At 33.8% G+C, this 24,046-nt stretch overlaps 5 protein-coding genes across 6 annotated transcripts; 1 reads left to right on the plus strand and 4 right to left on the minus strand.

Annotated features, from left to right (window-relative positions):
- Positions 1–1,316: 1,316 nt before the first annotated feature.
- LOC108215862 (uncharacterized) lies at positions 1,317–5,424 on the minus strand. Of its 2 annotated transcripts, none has more exons than XM_017388460.2 (2): positions 5,074–5,424; positions 1,317–2,052 (listed from the first exon to the last, which is right to left on the minus strand). In XM_017388460.2, exons 1-2 carry the CDS (start codon positions 5,233–5,235, stop codon positions 1,492–1,494), a joined length of 723 nt encoding a protein of 240 aa, XP_017243949.1. In that variant the 5' UTR covers positions 5,236–5,424; the 3' UTR covers positions 1,317–1,491. The 2 variants fall into 2 exon arrangements, with proteins under 2 accessions (XP_017243949.1, XP_017243950.1); XM_017388461.2 differs by lacking the exon at positions 5,074–5,424 and adding an exon at positions 2,922–5,047.
- A 1,595-nt stretch (positions 5,425–7,019) lies between these two features.
- On the minus strand, positions 7,020–8,060 carry LOC108215863 (small ribosomal subunit protein eS28z/eS28y). Its single transcript, XM_017388462.2, has 2 exons — positions 7,903–8,060; positions 7,020–7,392 (listed from the first exon to the last, which is right to left on the minus strand). The coding sequence occupies exon 2, from the start codon at positions 7,389–7,391 to the stop codon at positions 7,194–7,196; it is 198 nt and encodes a 65-aa protein (XP_017243951.1). The 5' UTR covers position 7,392; positions 7,903–8,060; the 3' UTR covers positions 7,020–7,193.
- Positions 8,061–10,698: 2,638 nt separating this feature from the next.
- On the minus strand, positions 10,699–14,310 carry LOC108217288 (protein ACCELERATED CELL DEATH 6). The gene is made up of 4 exons (XM_017390125.2): positions 13,569–14,310; positions 12,242–13,186; positions 11,573–12,105; positions 10,699–11,394 (listed from the first exon to the last, which is right to left on the minus strand). Exons 1-4 carry the CDS (start codon positions 14,128–14,130, stop codon positions 10,747–10,749), a joined length of 2,688 nt encoding a protein of 895 aa, XP_017245614.2. The 5' UTR covers positions 14,131–14,310; the 3' UTR covers positions 10,699–10,746.
- A 730-nt stretch (positions 14,311–15,040) lies between these two features.
- On the minus strand, positions 15,041–17,080 carry LOC108216271 (uncharacterized). Its single transcript, XM_017388983.2, has 4 exons — positions 16,686–17,080; positions 15,999–16,181; positions 15,704–15,763; positions 15,041–15,477 (listed from the first exon to the last, which is right to left on the minus strand). Exons 1-4 carry the CDS (start codon positions 16,962–16,964, stop codon positions 15,187–15,189), a joined length of 813 nt encoding a protein of 270 aa, XP_017244472.1. The 5' UTR covers positions 16,965–17,080; the 3' UTR covers positions 15,041–15,186.
- A 2,361-nt stretch (positions 17,081–19,441) lies between these two features.
- On the plus strand, positions 19,442–19,867 carry LOC108217289 (mannose-specific lectin). The gene has a single exon (XM_017390126.1). The coding sequence runs from the start codon at positions 19,442–19,444 to the stop codon at positions 19,865–19,867; it is 426 nt and encodes a 141-aa protein (XP_017245615.1).
- The last annotated feature ends 4,179 nt before the right edge of the window (positions 19,868–24,046 follow it).

Here is a 24,046-nt window from a genome sequence, read left to right on the forward strand (position 1 = left end):
TTTAGGCAGGTAAAAAGAGTACTTGCACATAATATTTTTTCGTGATTTCTTTTTTGAATTAAAATTCAAACTTTAAACTTTTATAAAAAATAAAAATTATGAAAAAAATATTATATAAAAGTACATCTATCGAACATATTGAATTCGTGTAAACAGTGAACAAGTCACGTAAAACGAGACGGAGGTAGTAATAGATTATGTGTAATTATCTGTAATCTTGGTGCATGTGTGTATAGATTGGCCAAATATAATTTATAAGAAATGATTGACTATATTTTTTCCTGTTTTCATATTATTTATACTAGCTCTTAACCCGTGCAAAACACGGACGGGTATATAATTTGTAATTTATTAATTACAATTTAAATCTTAACACCATTTTATTAGTGTTTTAGTATTAATGAATTGGATTTTAATTAAATTATATAACCAACTGATTATATCTTCTAACGGAAAATTAGCTTTCACAATTTATTATCTATCTATAAATATTTTTCAGATATTAATATGTGACAGTTTATTATTCAATTAATTTTAAATCAAATTTATGTTACGTAATGGTTCATGTTTTTAATGAAATTGAACACGTTAGAGTTAAATTTCAAGTAGAATACGTTATAACTAAAAAGTAGCGTCTCTAATTATTTATATGTATTTTAGACAAAAAATATTCAAAATTATATATTTATAATTAGTTATACATTAATTTATAAGTATTTTTTAATATTAATATATGTTATTAACAGTAGTTTCACATTTTTTCACCTAATTATAAATTATATGTAAAAAGATATTATAGTATATGAAACTGTTTAATAGATATCCACATGTCGTAGACTTTTAGTTTTAGTGGAGAGTACCAAACCAAAATTTTGTTCGACTACAAATTATATCTATGTTGGCTTTTTATAGTATAGTATAGATTGATACTCTGATTGTGTACAAATATTATATATAAATATAACTGAAGATGAAGAAGATACAAGTGTTGTGTGTGGAAACCAGCCCACACTTGATCTTCAGAGCAAGGTTGAACACAAATAGTTGAGTATTGTATTCGTCCAGGGGCGCACAATATGTTTGTGCTGTGTCGGCCGCGAACACATGCTTACTAACTCATTCACTTCTTTATTTCAGTCATTTTTTTAGTTAGGGTGTTAAAAAATAAACTGAACCGAGAGCAATACTTTTTGTGAAATAATACCGAGAGTAATCAGAAAAATGAAGAAGTCTCGAAAGATAAGTAGCGTAGATCTTGCTTATAATTACAGATATCACCACGTCATTGAGCTAAGGAACATTATAAACACAAGATGTCTCGACATAACACTTTCAAATAAGCGATATTAACAATAAACAAAGTATTACACCAGCACTACTAACTTGAAAACAAAACCCTTGAACATTTCTTACAATTGATCGACTTTGAAGAGGAATAACTTCTGAAACTAACAAATACTACAATCTTTCAAACTTTCAAGTAATACAATACTATGTCTGCGCACCAGATTCTACATCCTCGACTTTAGTATTGTCTTTGATGCACTGTTTATGAAGATTCCTAGTGAAACTAGTTGTCGTATCCAGGAAATAGAGCACAACTGACATGGTACAACAGCAAACAAACATTGGTATCGGTCCAAACACCCATAGGAAGAGCGGAAATGAAAAGTAAAATGCTCTTAGGCCAAGAGACCAAAAGAAGCTTCCACGATTCATATTTCTCGCCACATATTCCATAGATTGAGTACTACTGTTAGAACCAGGCAGCGTAATCAAGAAGCTCACATGAGCATTATACCTTATGCACTGCACATTGCAAAGAAATGCTAGAAGAAAGCAAAGCAAGATAGTAAAGTACTTGATTGAATTTATAATATCGGTCTTGTTGCCATATACTAGCTCTGATGATATACTGTCAACATCAGATGAACTGCTGATATAAACGCTGATCAGGGCACTGAGAGATATAGCAGCTGTTGCCAGAACGGTGGATGCCATTATGCTGTTGCGTATTGTTTGAATTGCTAGAACACCATTCCCCATTGGATCCTGCAAAGGTAATATAATGGTTATATGTTGAAGGTTTCAAATTTTTAATATCAGAATTGAGATAATATCTGCATTACGTGGTCAACCTTGATACTGATGACATAAAAAGTAAGATATCACAAAGAGCGATGGTCTAACATAATTATTTAAAGCGCCAGAGTTAAGCTCTGTTTATAACATGCTTAAAATATTTAATATGTCTACAATCTACAATCTTGGATGTTTCTATTTTTTCAGAGGTTCTGGAAACCTGAAGACGGCGGGTATAGACATTAAAGGGAATTCTATGGACCATAGAACTCAGGACTACATACACTCCAAAACTGATCTAAGCCAAGTCCAAAGCAATAAAAGAAAGATCTGTATATGCAGCTATGTCATAATATAATAAAAAAGACCCTCTTATATTTCAGAAAAACAGTAAATGGCAGAGGAAAGAATTACTCCATGTCCAATAGCTTGCTAATTGATATAGAACCATTCAGCTTCATATTAAAGAGCCTAGCAGAACAGAATACAACTATAACTTCCAAGAAAAATGAAGGCAAACCAACAGAAATGTTAAATGGCATATCAACGATGTAATTTCCATCAAACCCCCTGCTTACCTACAATTAATCAGAATTACAAACATTTCATGTAAAGACTTAATATCTTTTCTTTCTTTTTTTTGGACAAAAAGAGACTAAATATCTTTGTTTGCCTAAAGCTAGTCAGAACTACAAAAATTATCTATAACATCCTAGAGCCAATATAAGGTGGACTAAAAGAATGAACCTGAAATTCACATCCTCAACTACTATCTACCAAATTGACTTGTATAGACCATTTATATGAATGTGTGCATATATACAAATGTATACACATACATTCATCATGTTGAAAACCCATTGGCGACCACTCTGAGCATTCGTTCCAATGATAGTTTTTGCCGGATAGTAGTGTATAGTAAAGAGAAGCCATATATGATATGATCCCAAGATTGCAATACCCGCTGGCACCAGTATATAATCCAATTCTTTCTCCTTCATCTATCTATCACCTCTTTTCATGTACGGAAGATTCCTGGTTTTTCTACTATGGCATCTACATCCTTGTATATAAAGGATCATTATATAAAGTGAATATACTAATATCCCAGCCTGTTGCGTGCAGGTTTGAGAAAAACAACTATTCTATTCAACGTATATGTAGATATACATATCATTTCAAACCTTGTCATATTTATCTTCTTCTTCTTCTTTTAAAATCTGTAGTCTATTATAATAACTATATGTAACTGTTTCCTGTTACCATCATTGTTGACTTTCATCATCCTAACTTAAAAAAAAGACTTCTTCCCAGTATTTCATAGCTTAATTGAGCTAATTCAGGCAAAGGAAATTTCCTCACAAAGTTATTAGTTTAAATTATAATAGTTTATGTCCGAAACAGTTGGTTATTATAGTAATCACCTAATGCACTTAAAATATGTGCAACAACAGAACTCACCACTATGTTTAGTTTTCTTGTGTAGTTTACTTACTTTTTAAGTATGGTAAGAAGGTAGAGTGTGAACTCGTGATCTTGTCGCTAGAAAAAAATAATCTTGTGAAGCTGTGATGATGATCTCATGAACGTACAGGTACAAATATATGGTACAACACGTTGGAAATGAAAATATTATGTATATGGAGCAACTCCAGATTGTTATCTTTGCCATCCTTGACATAAATGTAAATTAAACAAGGAGCGGTAAAATTTAGCATAGCAATTAGTTGAAGTAATGAAGACAAGCTCAGTTCTACTGATACAGGTTCCAGTTATTATGACATGATTAACGTGAATTGAATCACAAATCAGATGTCATTACCACAGCACATGAAACAGAACTTCAAACTAATAACAAGCACGCCACATTCATTAGCTTGCTAATTTGCCTACAACTGCTAAGCTCAACTTTTAACACTCTCTAACAGAATTGGAGATTTGAATAGAAAACTTTACATCTTAATTCTGCTTTGCACTATAAAAATCCAAACTCTGCGGATGCTGTAGGGTTTCTTTTTTAGGGAGTTCCTGAACATCTAAAGAAAACACCAAAGACACAACCACACTGAACTCTGTCACTGAAGGAAAGCTTCCAATCCTAGAGTTGCCTTCGAGTCAACCCTTTAGCTTACTCTCTTTGGGAAAACTTATACATTAACAGACTGCTCTCACACACAAAATTTAAGAACTAATATAATAGTAGAAACTCAATAGAATAAAAGAAATCCTAGTCCAAAGTGAACCCGGGATCAGGATCAAGAGATACCCTCGTGGTAAAGGCGTATCGTATCCCCTGAGTCAAAAAAATTACTCTGATTCTCTTCTGGTATATCCCATCTCATAACCAAAAACAAAAATAGTGAATTCAAGTGCTGGACTTCCTAAGTTCCAATATGCATTCATTCTTTATCTTATATTTTTTAAGTCTAATGCCTTGAATAGTTTAGAGGACAGTGATTACATATATAAAATTTGTACACTTACATTTATATACTTGTTATTATCACTTAGCCACCTACCAATATAGTAGTATCAAATTTACTCTGAGTTTGAGACGGTCCTTACTTTACTAACCTCATGTCCGGCTTCAATCTTTAACAAACAAGTAACAATCAGTTCAGACAAAACCACAAACATATAAAATGGCATGCCACTGAACTTCTCTTTAATACCCTCATCTCCCAACAACTAATCATAACTACAAACAATCATTTCCGATCACATCAATCCTAGAATATCAGATTAGGTACAACAAAACGTTAACGCTTGATTTTCCTACACAACAGCAATACAACAATATTTGTTCAAAAGACTAAAATGAATAATGCATGCATCTGCAGGACTTAGCATAGAGAATTTGAGGGTTCAAGTCTCAGTGGAGGCAAACATGAGCATTCAAATTTCTTACAACTGAACTTGCTTAAAAAAGACTAATGCATGCAGTTGAAAAGTCGCAAATGCACAACATTTATTAAACTTTTATGTACTTACACCCATCATGTTGAGAATCCATTGGCGCGTAGTCTGAGCATTGGTTCCAATAACCGTTCTTGCAGGATAGAAGCGGATCGTAAAGAGCAGCCATGTATGATAAACTCCCAGAAACAGAACACCCAATGGTACTAATACATAATCCAACTGCTTCTCCTTCATTGATCTTCACCTTTCTCTGCAAATTTTTCTGAGCTTTCCCAATTGCCATGTACACCTATTTATACAATGCTTAAGATGGCCATGAATCTTCAAAGGTGTCGTGTTGAACAACTCTGCAAACACATGATTTCATTCATATATTAAATATTGTTATCGTGTTAGTATCATTGTTGACTTTTAATCTCTTGTGTATTGGAACTCTTAAGAAGATTGATTTGTTTTTTAATTAAATTATCTGTAACATATAAGCTATATTGAGTCATCGTCCCTTTCGCTATTGTGGATAATCACATAACAGAAGACATAGATGTCTTTGATTTGCCAGCTATCTCTTCATCGATTAATTAAGAGCAGCCGATTTGCTTGCTTACTTGACATTACAATCGATTATGTGCGAAACTGATGAATCATTTAACAGGTGTGTTAATAAAAATGATATCATGTTTATTTATTATGCTTCCACATTCTTCCGGTACAAAAACAAGTTTAAAATGTCCTGCTCCAAAGCAGAGATACACGGCATATAAGTAGTACAGCTAGCATGTTTAAAATGCCTGGTCTTTGGAAAAATCTTGGAAAATTTTATAAGAAATTAAAAACTGCGAAAAACTTGAAAAATAACATTTGAGAAGCTGCAATAGCATTGAAAAGCAGGCATGGAGGCACTTGGACTCCTCTTGTTTAGTTCTGTGGGGCTTAAAAGCTTCCTGTTCTAATCTATGAACTTCGTCTTGGCTACTCAAAGTAGTCCAAAGTAAATTTAATTTCATACTAAATTCAGTTGAATAAAACATAGATACAATCATACCAACATAGATAAATTGTTCAATCCGCATATAAGAACTTTTGATTTGATTTTGAGCCAAACATTAGATACAACTGTATATGATTTCAGCTGGCAATTTTTACCAACCAGGCTGAAAATTTGAGGAGTGTGCTGAAAAAGTGGTTTTAAGAACAGAGCTGTTAAAACTGAACCGGATAGAAACATCACAGGCGCGGCTTATATATACATATGTGGTATGCCAAACAAATATGATATAGAAACATTAAAAGACAATGCCAACAATTAATCAGTAGAACAAATTCAATTTCAATCATATCAAAGGCGAAAACAGAGAGTAGACATGCTACCTAATACTCCACAATAACTAAAAACATATTAAGACCTCAAAACCTGATGCATGATCAACTCTCGGACAAAGAGGGCCAAATTCAAGTTAGGCCACAAATCTCGTAGTCGCGGCTAGTAAGCAGACCACTGTAAGAACTAAGAAGGTAATACAACTTTGCAATTGGCAGCAAAAAAACTGTCATCCAAAGGTTATAAGTTGTCTGACATGGGATAAAAGAGTTCATCTAAAGCTCTTGAACAAACTACTGCATATGTTTGAAGTAACTGAGCCAATTAACATGGATAACTAGAAGGACAATAGTTTAACAGGCTTCCAACCCTTCAAATAAAGGGGAGTTCCATTTTCTGTATAACCATGAATGTATACTTACAATTCCTAGTTTCCAATGCTTCAAATTAAGGGGAGTCCTATCATATGTGAGAATAAGAAAGGTGTATGTTTCTTTCTATGCATCTAGCTTTTATAAGAACTACACTGAAGAACTAATGGTACATTCTCAGTTTGCCGAGCAAAATAACTAGTTAGAATTCATATGTTAAAAAGAACTAGTTAGAATTCATATAAGTGCCAAAGAAAAAGTTAGAATTCATAAAAACCAGGAGATTTAAATTGGATGGCAAGCATTAACACTGAAGACATTTTCAAGAATTAGAAAACCAAGATATTCAAATTGAAAACAACATTTAACTCAATATTCAGAAACACTAAGGCACTTCAGAAGTGTTCACCCAACTCATACACTACCAAAATGTTTGAAAATAGTTGCGAACTCCAGCAGTTCAATGCAGTTTAACATTAATAAGTAAAACAGATGAGAACACTTCAGCGAAGTCTTCTTGCCTCCCTCTCAGACTCTAGCAAGGTCAGGATATCACCTTCCCTAACTGGCCCCTTGACGTTTCTCATGATATAACGAGTCTGGTCTTCGAGAAACTTAACCCTCACTTGGGTCACCTGACCCCTGGATCCAGTGCGACCCATAACTTTCACAACAACAGCATGCTTAAGCTGAGTCTCCATTCTGCACACAACAAAATATGACTGTTATCGATGCAAATGGCATCACAACACTACACATATCTTCTTTAAGAATCCCCAAAACAACTAATTTATCGCAATAGAATTATAATCAAACCACTAAACATCACGATTTCATACATCGAAGAAGCCCAATGCTACGCTCCCAATTTCCATTCACAAAAACAAAACTAAAAACCTATAAATTGTGGACTACATATCTCAAATTTTGCAAAAAGTACATCAGCAACACCACTTTATCACAATCCCCAAATACTAAATAAGAGCTAAAAAATATCTATTTTCGACGGCGAAAATAAAAAGCATTACTCTTAATCACATATACATTAAGATAATCAAACAACAAAACTACGATTATATAACAAATTAATAATCTCAGTGTACAAAATAACGAAGCACGTGAAAATATAAGATCTAAAATCAACACAGCGCCACAATACGTAGGCATATACATACAGATGTGTGATTTGATTAGAGAAGGAGAGTGTATTACCTGAGATGATCTAGAGAAAAGGTGTTGCAGCGGCGGCTACTCAAGCTCTAAAGATGAAAGTTTGAAAATACGCGAGAGATATCGCTAACCCTAATATAGGAAATATATATAGAGTCCTGTGAAGATTTTGGGCTTTTTGTTAAGATTTGTTTTCGTTGTTCAAATATCGGGCTGTAAGCTGAGGCCCAAGCCAACTTCCATCTCTCGATGGTAAATCCGATTCCGAGTTCAGTTAGGTTTAGAAAATTTTAGTGTATATTTGGGTTCATAAATAAAATTCAGTTTATATTTCAAAAGCATAAAACAAAATTAGAAAATATTATCTTTTTCTTTTATTTTTGAGATGATTTTGAGGGAAGATGAATTGGTGCGGCTTAAGCTAAAAAGTAAAAATACTCGAGAGATGAAATTAACCTGAATATAGGGGTTTGTATAGGGAAAATCGGTGGAGTTTAAAAATTGAATTATGGGCTTTTGTTCCTCTCTTTTATATTGGGGTCGTTTGGGTGAGTTTAAAATAAAAAAATGAAGTAGAAGTTAGAAGCAATTAAAGTCTTTGAGAAAAAAGCAGAAACTCTGAAACAAAAGTTAGCATTCCTAACTTTTTATAAGTGTTTCTTGACTTTTTAAACAAACGGTATGAATAAATGCTTCCAACTTATAAATCAGAAACCCGACTTTTAAGCCGGAAACAAACACCCACATTATTTTACATATTAGGTGAGACTCGACGAGAGTCGTGAGAGTTGAGACCTAACTCAACTTTCTTGCAGTGTTGTCAAAAGCGCAAATCGTTCCTAAGCGGTGGAAGGACTTTCTAGCGCTTAAGCGGTAAAGCGAACGCTTAAGTGGAATTTTAAGCGGGTCAATAAGTGGATTAATAAAATATAATAAAATATTTAGTTATAATATTAATATATTTAAAAATAATATTATGTTGTGGTAAGAATTTAAATTTAAATATTTTTAACAAAATATATATTTTTAATATTTTAATATAATTATAATTATATTATAAACAAATTGTATTTTAAAATTAAAAAATTAGCAAGTCAACATCATTTTGACCGCTTAACAGCAAGTGCAAGAGATGCCCTATATCATGTCTTAAGTTATAATTTAGGGCAATTGATGAAAAAACTTGATCCAACAATGTCCAAGTAATGCCTTATATCACTAGGACAACCTCCTCAAACCCTATTTCTGGGGCACATCTCACCCTGCCCTATTCAATATTTTATTATAAATTCCCATCAACACTCTCTTTCTCTCTCTACTTTTATATTATGCTTTAATGATGAAAGAGAATCTTTAATAATAAAATATTAAACATAATGTGAGAATGAGGCACATTGTTGGAGTTCAAGTTAGTAAAGTATGTCCTAAATTACTAGGACATATATTTTATATTATATTTGGGGTTTGAACTAAGGACACTCTTGGACTTGCTCTAATGACCGCTTAATGACCGCTTAATCCGCTTAATTTTGAAAAACGCTTAATATCCTGCTTAGCACAAAATCGAAGCGTTTTATGCACGATTCCGCTTAGGCGGTCGCTTAATGCGCTTTTTACAACACTGCTTTCTTGTAAATCCTTTTAATTGACAATTTTTCCCATTCTCTGTGATTAACGATTAATTGCGCGTGGATCAAACTGTCTGTTCGTTTGATTAGTTTTTTTATATTTAATCAAGATTTTGAATTATAATTAATGGAACATGCTTGGATAGACCAAATAATGAGTTTATTTATTATTTTTCGGGACATCCAAATTCGACTATAACTCATCCCAACAAGTATGAGCATACACTCATAATAAGTCTAAATTGTCAAAATATATATATATATATATATATATATATATATATATATATGATTAATGATATAACAATATGCCGTTAATATTATTTAAAATTCATTAAAAATATGATGGTAGTTAAATATTGATGAAGTATAAGATACTCTGAAGTCTTTGAAACATTCTGTTTAAATCATATAGACTCTAGATCCATTTTACGATATTTTATCAAAAATAATACAATCCATTAAAATCTACATGTTATTGTTTTTTTTTTTTAAACCAATCTACATGTTATTGTTAATCTATTAAAATTCGACTTACACCTCTTAAAATTATTTATTATTCGGTATTCAAGAGTAAATCCCTCTTTGTATTATTACTAGGCTATCTTTACTTTTTAATATCATTATTAAGCTATTGAATAATGATTGAATAAATAATAATGAAGTATCAAAGTACTCAGGTAGAGCTCTAATTCGAGTCGGGCGGCTCGCAAGCTCGCCCGGCTCGAACTCGTTTAAGTAGGCTCGACTCGGCTCGTTTAGTTAAACGAGCCGAGCTCGGGCAAAGGTTCCAGCTCATTTAATTAAACGAGCCGGCTTAACTCGACTCGTGAAATTAAACGAGCTGAGTTCGGGTAGAGGTTTAGGTTCGATTAAGTGTAAAATTAAACGAGCCACTCGCCCGACTCGCTAAAACCATCTCGTTTAGCTAAACGAGCCGGCTCGACTCGTGAAATTAAACGAGTCGAGTTCGGGAAGGGATTTAGGCTCGATTGGTTAAACGAGCCGGCTCGGTTCGGCTCGATTAACTTCGGCTCGAGTTACGCCCGGCTCGAAACTCGGCTCGAATTACACCCCTATACTCAGTTATGCATTTGGTGATATGCAAAGGCTGTATAATCCTGCTAAAGAAAAAACTTGCAAGAATTACTTAGAGCACAATCACACACAAACAATTAGAAACTTGGTTATTCTAAATAACAGTGCAACATATAATAATATGCCATTCATAAATGTGATTACATCAAATATGGGATATTCAAAGCTGATTGTCTTCTACTTCAGGATCAAAGTAACTCCCAGAAACCAACATGAGCAAAGAGATTGAATAATGAGATAGGTAACGTGCAATGAGATTTTCAGAGGTATGAGGGAGAGTGAATGGGGTAAAGAATACCAGAAGACATGTTAGGAAAAACAGCCCCAGGATTAAGACAACATAAGAAAGCCACACAAGTCTGCTAATCACAACATACACTGCAGTCATAAAAGCTAAAGACATCATGGTGAGTGATATGCCTAACAATGGAAGAGCCAGTCCAAGAGGATTGATCGTCAATGTAGGGTCACCTAATTGTGCCCAAATCAGGGTAACAGTCACCAATATAGCGCTATACATTCCAATGGCGTCACAAATCACAAATGCCTGAAAAGCTAGCTTATTTAGTAAAGTGGCCATACCATGGTCTGGTTCTGAATCCTTGTAACCACCTGGCATTGTGAAGCCAGCTGCAAAAGTCACTGTGGCTATAAGGATTGACACTAGCATGAGAGTATTTACTCTGTCCTTCCAGTCCTCCATGTTATATGGCTCAGTTACTGCAGACTCCTGTCTTTTTAGTTTTAGCTTCTTTTGTAGCTCTGCTCTTCCAACTCCAGCAGACTTTAGTGTTATATAAGTTAATCGCTACACAGGACATGATAAATTGTAAAAGTATTCAGCAGCATAAATATCCCTTTAAATATAATAAAATACATCTCTGTAAATATATAGATTTAGTCGTCTTAATCATATACAACAACAATGTATTTTTATTAGATATGTGGAACAATAAATTCAGCTGATCAAACTACTGCATACGTACCTGTCTATAAGATACTGTTCCCTTCATGTTCTCTTCAAAAGTATCCATAGCTGTTAAACCTTCATTGTTCAAGAGCTTTAGATGAACTCTTTTATCCCATGTCAGGCAACTTACAACATTTGGATGCCATTTTTTTGCAGCCAGATGCAGAGGTGTATTACCGTCTTTATCAATTTCATTATATAGAAGCTCCAACCCTGGAGTTTTCAAAATGTATCTGACAACATCGTGTTTCCCGTACATAGCTGCAACATGAAGGATATTTTGACCATCTTGATTTACAAACTCTCTTGCATCTAGCTTATATTGAAGCAACTTGATAAGTATGCCAATGTGACCATACTTGGAGGCATAGTGTATAGGAAGAAATCCATCAGAATCCTTTTCAAAAATGTCCATTTTATATTTCTCAAGTATAAAATCAACTCCCTCAGCAAAGTTAGTTGAAGCTGCACAATGAAGTGGAGTCTGCTCGTTCTCATCTGTGATGGATAATACCTCAGTCTTCATTTTTGTGAGTTCTTTTAACAGAGCTGAAATTAAAAATGCATAAAAGCACAAAGAATAAGCTTGGATTAATGTAAAACTATGTATCTAGGCTATTGTCGTTGTATAACCAGTAATATACAAGTATAGCTACTGTTAGAAGTTCAAAGTGTGTGGACGTACCTATGTTCCTTGATGTTATTGCCGCATGGACTAGAGATTTTCCTTTAGTCACCTCTTCATATAGATTATGTCGATGAGCATGGAAAGAACTGGCGATTAGGATATTTTTGACATAATCAATGTTATTAGCTTCAACAGCCAAGTATAATGGTGATTCTCCCAGCTTGTTTACAAAAAATGCATCTTCTATTTTTGTTGTGATCAGGTACATTGCCACCGTTCCATGATTATTCATCAAGGCTTCATGCAAAGGTGTATTGCCACAATCATTTACCTGTACCCTTTCATTGAGTTTTGCCACAAGTCTCTCATTATTGCTTTCTATATCAACATCCAGAAAAGAGTTCTTTTTTACTTGATCAATATATAATTTCAAAAGAATCTTAACTACAGCCAGGTGACCAGCAGCAGCAGCAACGTGTAAGGCTGTGTCACCTCTAATATTTTTCTTGCTGTGCAAACCTGGAAAATGATGGACAAAGAACTGGACGAGATCCTTATTCCCAAAGCTAGCTGCAATATGAAGGAATGTATTTTGCAGAGGGGTCTTCTGGATGTAAATTACTGACACGTGGGTGCCAGAAGATAAGAAATCAAGGAACTCATCGATATTGCCTTTCTGTGCATATGTGGATACTTCAAGGCTCATGAGTTGATCATTACCCATTTGAGCATGGTCTTCCGCTGATATTTGATCCTTTAGACTTTGTAATCTCATATTCCTTCCTGCCCACAACTCTAATTGTCTTATATCAATATTGTGCGTATTCTTTTGAAAATCAATTCCCGTATTGACTGCATCAGTATCAGGTTTCAACCCATCTTGTCTGAAGTCGACCCCCTCAAGAAATCCTGTTAATGATGCAAAATCAAGCGGACCATGTCCATCCTCGTCTCTGTCATGAACAAGAACTGGTTTTTTCGGAGTAATTGCTTGTAATATTTCTGGATGAGATAAAATAGGTAAATTAAAAAAACTATAATATACTTAAAATTTCAACTTAAAAGTGATCTTTGTTATTTTTAAATAAATATGCAAAAGTCACACACACCACTAAGAGCATCTCCAACGGCATTGGTTATAATCTTGTTTTGATGATGTTGTGAGATGAGAAATTACGGACATGATATCTACTTCAAGTCTTCTACAGACTACAGCAATTAATCCAGGCTGTGGCTAATGTAATTTGGAGCGACTGGAGTTTAAGATTAAAGATGAGCATACCAGAAATATATTATATATACTAAATGTATAATGGACATGGCAACAGCAAGAACATATATAAGTATGTGTGGGTGGATTTACAAATAATTTTAGAAGGCATACCTACACTCTTTCTTCTCAAGGCAGCCTGCAAAGAAGATTCTCCGTAAACAAGTTGTCCATCTAGAAGCTGTTTATCTATATGGGAGTGATTCTTGTTATCAGCATTTGGAATGCGTAACAAGATCTCAACCATACCATTGTGCCCAGGGCTGGCAGCCAAATGTAACGCAGAGTCACCTTTGTTGTCTATGCAGCTGAGCGATTCAGAGAAACCATCAGCAACGAAACTAGCCACCACCTCCTGTCCATCTCTGGATGCGATATGGAGGAATGTAACTTCATCAGAAACAGTTAGTTGCCCAAAAATGGTGGATTGGGAAGTGTTGCCATCTTGGAAAATATTGTTTAAACAGATTTTAAAGTTGAAGACCCCATTCGTCGCAGCATCCCAAAAGTCCACGTCTGTTATTTGTTGCCCAACTATGCTCGTTGGAGCATTTTCGATCCCTATCTTGCTGTAGTAATTGTTCAGCTTCTTCATCCGTCTTCTCTCTTCTTCTTTCCTTTCCGCTCGTTTTCGGCGGTAGCGTGACCAGCCCATATCCAAATCAACGCGTCCCATGTTTCTCTGTGCGTCTTATTTCGCAGAAATGTAGACGGACTGCTAGCTACTTTTCTTGCTTCTGCTCCAAATTGCTTGTTTTCAACTTTTCTATACCAACGTGTGCAACTGTTTTATCTAATCACTTCTGCAAACTCTTTTATTTATTTCATAATGACTTACGCTTTACGTGCTAAAGCACATAACCAGCCTGTTTTTTTTTATAGATGGAGACTTCCGCTAACAAACGCTCATATTATCTTGAGCACAATTAATGGTGTTTATCTTAATTTAATAACTTCTCTGCACCTAACAACTTTTGATTCTCCGACTATGTGCCTCTCCCCCTCTTCCGCCTTGAATTCGTAGGCTTTTTATGAAAGTCTCAGGTCCCATAGTATTATATGGAATAATGTCAACGAATGTTCTAATTTTTTTTTCCCCTTATAATAATACCCGGAAGGACCCAATATACTCAGATGTCAACTTCGAAGCTTACATCACAATCATGTCGTCGCTTAACTTTGTTGCTTGTGATATAAGTTTTCATTGTTATTGTTTGAGAAGGAAGAGTAAAATTTGAGGTAGTCCGGTCCTATATGAAAGATGATTAACGAGCGTTTGAGAAGGAAGAGCAAGCGTTTGAGCATGTCCAATATGCAGAGCAAGTTTTTGATTAGCATCTTCGATTCTGAAATAACAAGTGATAAGTGGTTTAAGCTTTCAGAAGATCTTAAGCATTTGAGCATGTCCAATGTGCAGATTAAGTTTGAAATATAGTTCAGCCTGTACGTGGGCCAATAGTCCGTCCAATTGTTCCATGTTCACTAGACCTGACTTTCCCCTTCTTTTCAGTTTGTGCATTGCTAATAAACTCTTCTTTTTTATTTCTAGTGACTAGCATTGCAGTATAATAGGAGACACAAGCCAATTAGTAAGAGACCAGCTCTAACTTGATACAAATGTGTTACAGTCGACATTGTTCTTGATGGATTACTAAGTATAAGACACATTTTATAAGCTGAAACTAGAAAGTTTATGCTTATAACTATACAACATAGACAAGATCAAAGGAAGTCAATAACCCTCAACACGACGACAACGACACCAGAAAGCAGTTCCACCACTTCTGCCTCGAGCCACAGCAATTTCCTCGTCTATGTAAAACCAAATGAAGAATGGATTCTTGGTGCTTGGTTCACTCTCGTCTTCTCCTTTGATGTTGATGTCGAATGGATTGAATGGTCCAACTTTTATACGAAGACGCTCAAACATAAATGCAAGTATTCTCTTTTTCCACGATAGCCTGCCTTCAAATGTTAACCAGCCAAGAGGTCCTAAATAAACACCATTCTCGATCCTCTTCCCCTGCCAAATCGATTATATGCTCGTCACTTTACAATATTTGAAAGAAAAAGTATTCTGACCCCTTTTCCCTCTAACAAAAGAGGCAGAGAAATTGTAATTTAAAATCATGTTTTGATCAGCATCCAATTTATCCCAGATATTCGGAAACCATAAGATATGTACAAACTTTCCTTGTTATAAGTTGTGATAGAGAGTTTACATATATTCAAAGATTAAGAAAGCTTACAACAGCATCGAACCTCTGAATAGCAGTAATGGGAAAATATTTGCCGCTATTTAATTGTTTCTGCAAAGCAAACAGATAAAGTTCAGCCACTAAGATATATAATGTTAATGCCATAACAATTAGCAGGAGGACATTTTAGGAGGCTCCTAGTTTGTGTTAACTTTTTAGTCAGCTCAATTCTATCTATTTGGTCTTTTGAATATCATGGTACTTACCAAGTGCTGTCACATTACAATGATAAATGCTTATGAGTTCATACCCGGGAAATAGTGAAGTGAGCTACTAAAGACAATACCTCAGCTGTGAATATAAGCATCCATGTTCTTCCGGGAGATTCAGTTCCACCGAGAGTATCAAGAAATCCTGAAGGATTAAGTTTAGCCTTCTCCAAAATTTTGAAAGCCGACAAAATCTCCTCTGCTGCAACTTTTCTAGTCTTTGCTGCAGTCTTGAGTACTTCTACGCTCCTTCTAACTTCCTAAGCAACAACAAAGCTTTTCATACCAATACTATGCACAAGGATAAATAACTCCAAAATTTTTATGTTGATTTATGAATTCTCTGGTCACTTAAAATTTCAGCTTAAACCTTTCCGACTAAGCTGTTTTTCGCCCATTTCTATCAGAAAGGGTTGAATGACCCAGTTTTTAGGACTAAACCAGTCCCAATTTAAACATTTGGGTGAGTGGAGAACCACTGACCAAAATAACCCTGTAATAAAAGTACCTAAATTAAGCCTATTCGATTAAGCACCTCTTGAATATGTGTTCCAATTAATTAGTTCTGAGTTATCCATTTATCCTAGATGAAATTATAACAAGCATGACTAATATTGCTAACCAAGCAAACACAGACTTGGCTAAATATGTGTTTAGAATGATAATTTTTCAAATCAAGAAAGGTCTTAGGACACTCACAAGTATATTTAAATATGTTTAAATATCATGTTAATAAACTCGAACATAAATATATTAAAGCATACCTCACTTGGTTGTTTACTTTCTTCATCTTCTTCCTCAATAAGAACAGGGGTACTGGTTTGTTGATCTGTTCCATCAAGGGCAGCTCTTATTACGGGAGTTGGGATTCTGAAATTGTGTAAATTTGTGCTTCGACAACATGGGTCAGCATTTCTTGATGATAAAAGTGGAAATATTGGTGATCTTGAGAAGATTTGAGTTGAACCTGAGCTCACAGTTCCCAGGGAAGGGAGTGAACAAGGAGCAGAGAGTATGCGTGTGCATGCAGCTGGTGAGCCCATTGCAGATGAGCAGCTGCACTTGGGCTTCTGTATCCTGAGTAACCATTCATTTCATTCATTTTTGGCCAACCATTGAAGATTAGCTTTTTAACACTTTAGACCTTCATGTTTACACCAATATACATTAAAAATCTTGATGTTTGTTTATGACACAATAAACCCCGAATGTTTAATGTATAAATCGTCTCTACAGTATTATTTCAATATACATATGTAAAACATCAAAAAATCCACTAGTACAGATGGATTAAACAAGCTTCCTCATATTCACTTCTTCATTTCCTGTCATCCAAATACTAGTACACACATGAGCAACTATTGCCCAGCCTAATAAAGCTTGATATAACATCTTATATCTTGTTCTGCGTGAAGAGAAAAAGATCGAGAGAGGGGCAACTAAGAAGATGGGTTTGTCACATGATGCTGCTCCGACTTTCAAATCCTATGGGGTTCCTCATGGCTCAACTGGTATGCCTTTCTATTACAATTATTTACAATATTTTCTCTTTTTCTTATGATTTTGAGTGGAATTGCGAAAGGTGTTGATTTTAATCTTGTTTGTTTGTGTGTATTTGTTTGTTTGTTTAATCCCTGTGTTTTGTTTGGTTTTTGGTGTTTTGGGCGATTTTCATGTTACATGTGATACGTTTCGTTGTTCGCTTCGCATACGACGAGGCAACTTGATCGATAGCATAGCGGTGGTGGCCGATGGTGGCGGTGACGGCGGTTTTAGGACGGGATCCGGTTTCAGAAAGGAAAGCGCGCTAATTGTGCCTTAATTGAGGGCGGTAATTGTGCCTCGTTAATTATGCCTCTTTATTGAGGGCATAAATTGTGCCTCAATTATTGAGGGCGTAAATTATGCCTCTTTATTGAGGGCGTTAATTGGGCCTTATTTGAGGGCGTTAATTGTGTCTTAATTAAGGATATTAATATTTTATTATTATGCCTTAATTAAGAGCTTAATTGTCTCAATCATGAGTTATCATGATTGTGGGAATATTTTGATGTAATATGTTAAATATATCGACTTATATTCTTTTGTTTCTATTGTTTTATTTTCAGGATTCTTGGAAGAAGGCCGGTTTTCTTTTCGGACATTAAAGTTTTATTGTCTAAATTTCCCCGGTCATCTTGCATGTCCGACGGTTAGATAATAAGCTTTCTTGAATGAAAGAATTATCACGGTGATTTGCCGATTCTCGTTGAGATTTATTCTCATTTTCAAAAAAAAAAAAAAAATATACATATGTAAATTATACTTTATGTATCATAGTATTCAAAATAACTAACAACTTCAAGCAGGACACATCAATTTTATATTGAGTATATTTTATGAATTCAAACTATTTCATATACAGTAACTGTTATCAACTATCAAGATGGTCAATTTTTATTCTGAGATTTGTGACATTTGTCTATGTGATACTACTTCATCTCAAATTAGATGAGCTAGTTGAATTTGGGCACGTAACTTAAGGTGTATTGACCGTCTAGTTCCGAAATTTATTTTTTTAATTTTTTTTTGTAAATGAAAATTTTATATTTAAATTTTTATTTGCAAAAATAAACTTTTAAAAATAGGTAATGTAGGTTTCAAAAAAAAAAAGGTAATGTATTATGTAGCTATGCAGTCAATGGACTTTAAAATGCGTGTCCGAATTCAACAAGTTCATCTAATTTGGGATGGAGTAATATAAATTTTAAATTCTCATATTTGCTTTCTATGCCAATATGTGTTGTGATTGTTTAATTTCTTTGAATGTAAAAACATTAATGTCCATTCTTTTTAAGCCAAACACTATGTTGGTAATTTTTATCGTGATTCGTGATGCATAAATATTTTTATCCGATAGGGTTTTACAAATCATTGAATATGACAATATTCATACCTATGTAACATGAAACATATATAGTATACAATTATTTTATTTTATTTATTATGATTTAAAAAACTAGGTCTCGTGAGATAAATCATAAATCAGGTCTATCCGGTCTGAAGTGCGCTTTGCCACTTTACTAGTTTTTAGAAAGTCGACCCGGTTAAAATCAAAGCCCGATCTGTTATATATGACAAAATGAATTAAACTGAAAAAATCAGGCCGGTGATGACAAAAAGCAAGTATGAAGCTTGCTATCACAAGCATCGAGAACCAGATAAACTATGACGGCAAAATCAGAGACGCAGCCTCAACTTTTGACTCTGCCTTTCATCACCACAACAACATTGCTCCGCTCCGCGCAAACATGTGACATAGTGAAATCAATAATCAGAAGCAAAATAAACCGACATTGTGTAATCATGTTAAGCTGATAGCTATCATGATAATATAATATGACGTAAATTTGCAGTAGGAAATTTGATTTCGAACTCATTCGGCTCCCCTATATATACAGAAGCTGCTATAATCGAAACAACAACAATCATACAGAATACAGAAAACATTCGGCAAAAATTTAAAACATTGTAAATCATAATGGCAACTTTCGGACGATGTTGTATCAGTATGATGCTTGTTGTCTTAGTTCTGACCAGCTGCTCAGTACTTAATGTTTCTGCAAAGGTTGCACTCTACACGAATGAGTCACTCCGCGCTGGCGATCAGCTCAGCAATCGGGGCTTCACACTTGCAATGCAAGCCGACTGCAACCTGGTGCTTTACGACAACTCAAATGCGATATGGAGTACAGGGACTGCTGGCAAGGGACGCGATTGCTATGCGACGATGCAGGGGGACGGGAACTTGGTGATTTACGGTGCTCAAGGTGTAGTCTGGTCCAGTAATACTGTGAGAGGTCTTGACAAGTATGAATTGATTGTTCAGGAAGACAGGAACGTTGTCATATACAAAGGAGCTGCACGAAAGTCTATTTGGGATACTAAGACTTATTTTCATGCCTAAGTACTCGGCTTCACTTGAAGACTCTGTATACATGTTCTGTCTGTTCTGTCTTTGTTTACGAAGCAGATGAATTAATAAAGATTTCGTATTCTATATAATCACTCTCCTGGTATTATTTCAGTCATCCATGTTGTTAAGTAGTGAAGGCGGTCGGTTAGTCCGACGGATGTTGTAAAAAATTGGATATCTATATATTTATTTTACCAGGTTCTATTTATGATTTTACCAGGTTGGATGCTATGAATGGGAGTAGCAGGAAAATGGTTGCAGGAAATGGAAGCAAAATCTCGTCTAACAAAACTCAGAAAATTGAGTGACGACAATAACAGACCATTTTGATCATAATTATTTTCAGAAAATTCACCGCAAAAGGTCATAACCAGACTCCCGACTCCTCTTGCCATCACATTTCCATTTTCAGAAAAATGACCTTCTTAGGTGGATGGACGATTATGTTCAACCGGTTTTGTACACATTAAAGAGAGATTTTTGTTTTAAACCGATCTAAAATATAGTCGACTCTGATCGTTCAGTTTTAAAAATGATCATGGAAATAATATTAGTCGAATAGATTTAGTTTTAATTCTCAAATCTGATTAGGTTAAGAAAATTATATAATTGATCACAAACCGTCGAATTTAAATTTTAATATGGCGTCATGTTTATAAAATGATAGTCCAAAATCGTTATTTTAAATATTTTTTCGAAAATGAAATTCCACCGATACAGAGATCAGTTACGTATGTCTGAATAAATCGTTTTAATCAACCGGTATAAGATTAACTACCGTGTACGATCGACTTTTTTATAATTTTATTTTTTTTTGTAAAGCCTACATACACGTAGTTGAATTGTATCGAAATATAATAAACCGCATTAGGAATTTCTTTCTTTCAAGAAAGTTTATCATCTAACCGAAAGTCATGCAAGCATAACTCCGGACGCTTAGACAATAAAGTTTAAATGAATAAGTAAAGAAAACCCATAAATCTCGTAGCTTCCAGAATATGCTGAAAAAACAAATCAAACTAAACATAAATCAACATACAAGAAAATCACACACATATAAATTTAATTAAGGTAAAATAGAAAATCTAATAAAAAGCAAAACAAAATATATATATATATTAAAAATAGATAGAAAATAAAATAATATAGAAATATTAATTAATTTCTAACCAAAGGAAAATCCTTTGGTTAGACACATCCTTTGGTTAGACACATAAAAAGTAATTTTTTTTGGCACAATAAAAATTAAAATTTAAGTGAGGAGTAAAGGATAAAATATAATTAAATATAATTAAATAAAATGATCATCAAAATGGTCAATAAGCCATTAAAAGTGGCATTCATAATTGGAACAAAAAGCCATAAAAGGCACGATAAAGCCATTAAAGGCACAATAAAATCATCATTAATGACACCCATAAATGGTTTTAAATTTTGAATCTTTGAAAAATAATAAAAGTAATCAATTTTCAAATTTGGGTGGTAATTGATTATAACTTAAGAAAAGTTGACTAATCTCCATAATATACAGACAACACATTTAAGGAGCATTAAAACACATTTAAGACATATAAATTCAAAACCAATTTCAAATTTAAATTTATCAATTTATCAATTTAAGATAATTCATTTGTATATAAACGGTCAATTAATTATTCAAATTAAAGCATAATTTACTCAAATTAAAACACAAAAATTCAAGTTAATGCATGTAGTGGAAAGTCAAATTCCAAAGATAAACAAATTAAAAAAGGAGTCAACTAGCCATTCAAAAATAACTAATTTTAAGATCTGCAATTATTACTATTAAAACCAAATAATATTCAAAATTACAAAGCTAAAACTAGAATCACGGAATAAAATTAGTCAGTCAGGCTAATCTAATATTGCAACACGCACTAATTAAGTCACCAGTGCATCAGCTCCACCGTCACCATCCAAGAACCGCAAACAATTATCATGAACACTAGCGAAAACTAAAAATCGAACATGAAGATACAAAACACCAAACGTAACTGATCCTATATATAATAAAAGATCGATAATATCTATCCAATCTTTTCAAATTCGGACAAAAATAGATAGAAAAAGATGAAAATTGGATACGAAAACAACCCATACAATAATAAATTTAAGCACACAATTATACCTAATCATGAAATATGAATCATCTCACAATAATATATACAGTAAAACAAAAACCAATCACATAATCATAATCATGTAGGTTTATGTTTTGAAAAGATCACACCTGTTTTTTTTAAAGTATTTCTGCAGATCTCCAAGGCAAGTTGCTGATGAAGGAGGTGTTGACACCATAGATGGCGTTGCGACTACAAGAGAGGGCTTGGGTGGGAAGTTTTTAACACTACTTAGCAACCGTGGAGAGATCTTTTTTCACCCAACACTTTTAACTTTGCAGATGTAGTTTACCCTTTTTGTTTTATATCGGTCTATTTCTTCATTTTCCTAATTATTTGTCAAATAAAAATTGTGACTTTTTTATAAATTAAATTAACCATTCTGATTAATAACTGATCACTTCGGACGACCGATTTTCTCACATATTCGTTTCATAATTGAAATAAAAAATAAATATGATACGCAAACTTTTTTGACAAATGCAAGAAGATTTCATTAACTTGAATATAATACAGGCGGGACAAACCCCTAACTGTCGATACAACCAGGTGGTAAAACAAATAACATACTAAAAATAATTATATGATTTGTTTCATGATCATTTAACACATAGAATTTAAAAATTTTTGAAGCTAAAAACAAAATCAAAGACATCCCAAGCGATCCAAATTGCACCATCTCTGGAAATAGTAACATCGCAGTTGACCATATCACATAAAAATCATTGTTAGCCCAATACTCAGAAACACCAATCGCATAAATTGAGATTGGAGAAGCGGTACGACAACTATTTACATTCCAGACACCAGCTATAGATGTGCCGAAGACACCCCAGTTATCTACATGCCGGATATCAGTTATAGACATGCCGAAAGTGTAACCCCTGAAGGACGAACAATCTGTAGTTGTGAAAGGTGAGTTCTTGCAATAATCACCACCGTCCCAGATTCGATACAGTCCTTGCAGATCACCAAAAATATCAATTATAAACTCGTTCTCAACAGATTCAACGCTAAATAAACCCAATCATAACTAAACAAAAACATAAAAAACACTCCAGGAGGAGAGACAAAACACACACTCTAAGAGAAGAGACACACAAACACCCGAGGATTGGGGTTTATTGAGAAGAAAAACGAGAATAAAAAATATAATAATGGGGTTGGGGCTTTTCATCAGAGAAAATGAGTGGAAGCCCCTCAAATTAATTGAAAATGGACAAACCCTAATTAACGAGAAGAGGGAGTCGGCTATCGAAACTAATTATATGATAAAAAAGACAATGATCATGCTCTTAATATTCATCCATATTCGCATGTATTTTGTATATGCATATGCTACTGATGAGTTTTGCATTATGAAATTGTTTACATCAAATACAGTTCTTGTGAATTATTATGATTTTAACTTTGATAAATTTTGTAACTTTTTTAAAATACGAGGAGGTTGATAGATGTTAGAGAATACTAAAGGGGCAAAAAAATTATTCTGTTATGGACTGTCTATCAAATTCATGAAAAACATGTTTCATATGCGGGTAGAAGTAATCTACTTTGAGCAAAGAAATTTTTAAATGAAAGAGAAAGATTTAATAAATATAAAACATTGTCAATAAAAATAAATTGAATAGAACAAGAACCCAAATGAAGAAAAATATCGGTCATTTTGTTTCTGTCTAAAAAAGAAAAGATTATAAATATAGAGGAATGAGGCCTCTGGGAATAACTCGTAAATTGAATAATATCAATATATTAAATAAAATTTACTTAATTATTTGCTCAAAAAAAAGAAAATTCACTTAATTATTTACTATTACACGTTCGTAACTTTAGTAGCATATATATTTTTTAATAAGCATCATAAATATATTTAATTTTCAAATATAAATATTTGAATTCAGATTTAAAAGGTAAAGTAAATTTATAAATAATTTTTTTCTTAAGAAATATAAAACAATTCAGTATAGTAACATACTTTACTTTTCCATTCACATTTTCCTTACAACTAGCTTCTTAACCCGTGCAAAGC

The sequence above is a fragment of the Daucus carota genome, chromosome 4, assembly GCF_001625215.2.
Source record: "Daucus carota subsp. sativus chromosome 4, DH1 v3.0, whole genome shotgun sequence".
In the NCBI taxonomy this organism is placed as follows: Eukaryota; Viridiplantae; Streptophyta; class Magnoliopsida; order Apiales; family Apiaceae; genus Daucus; species Daucus carota.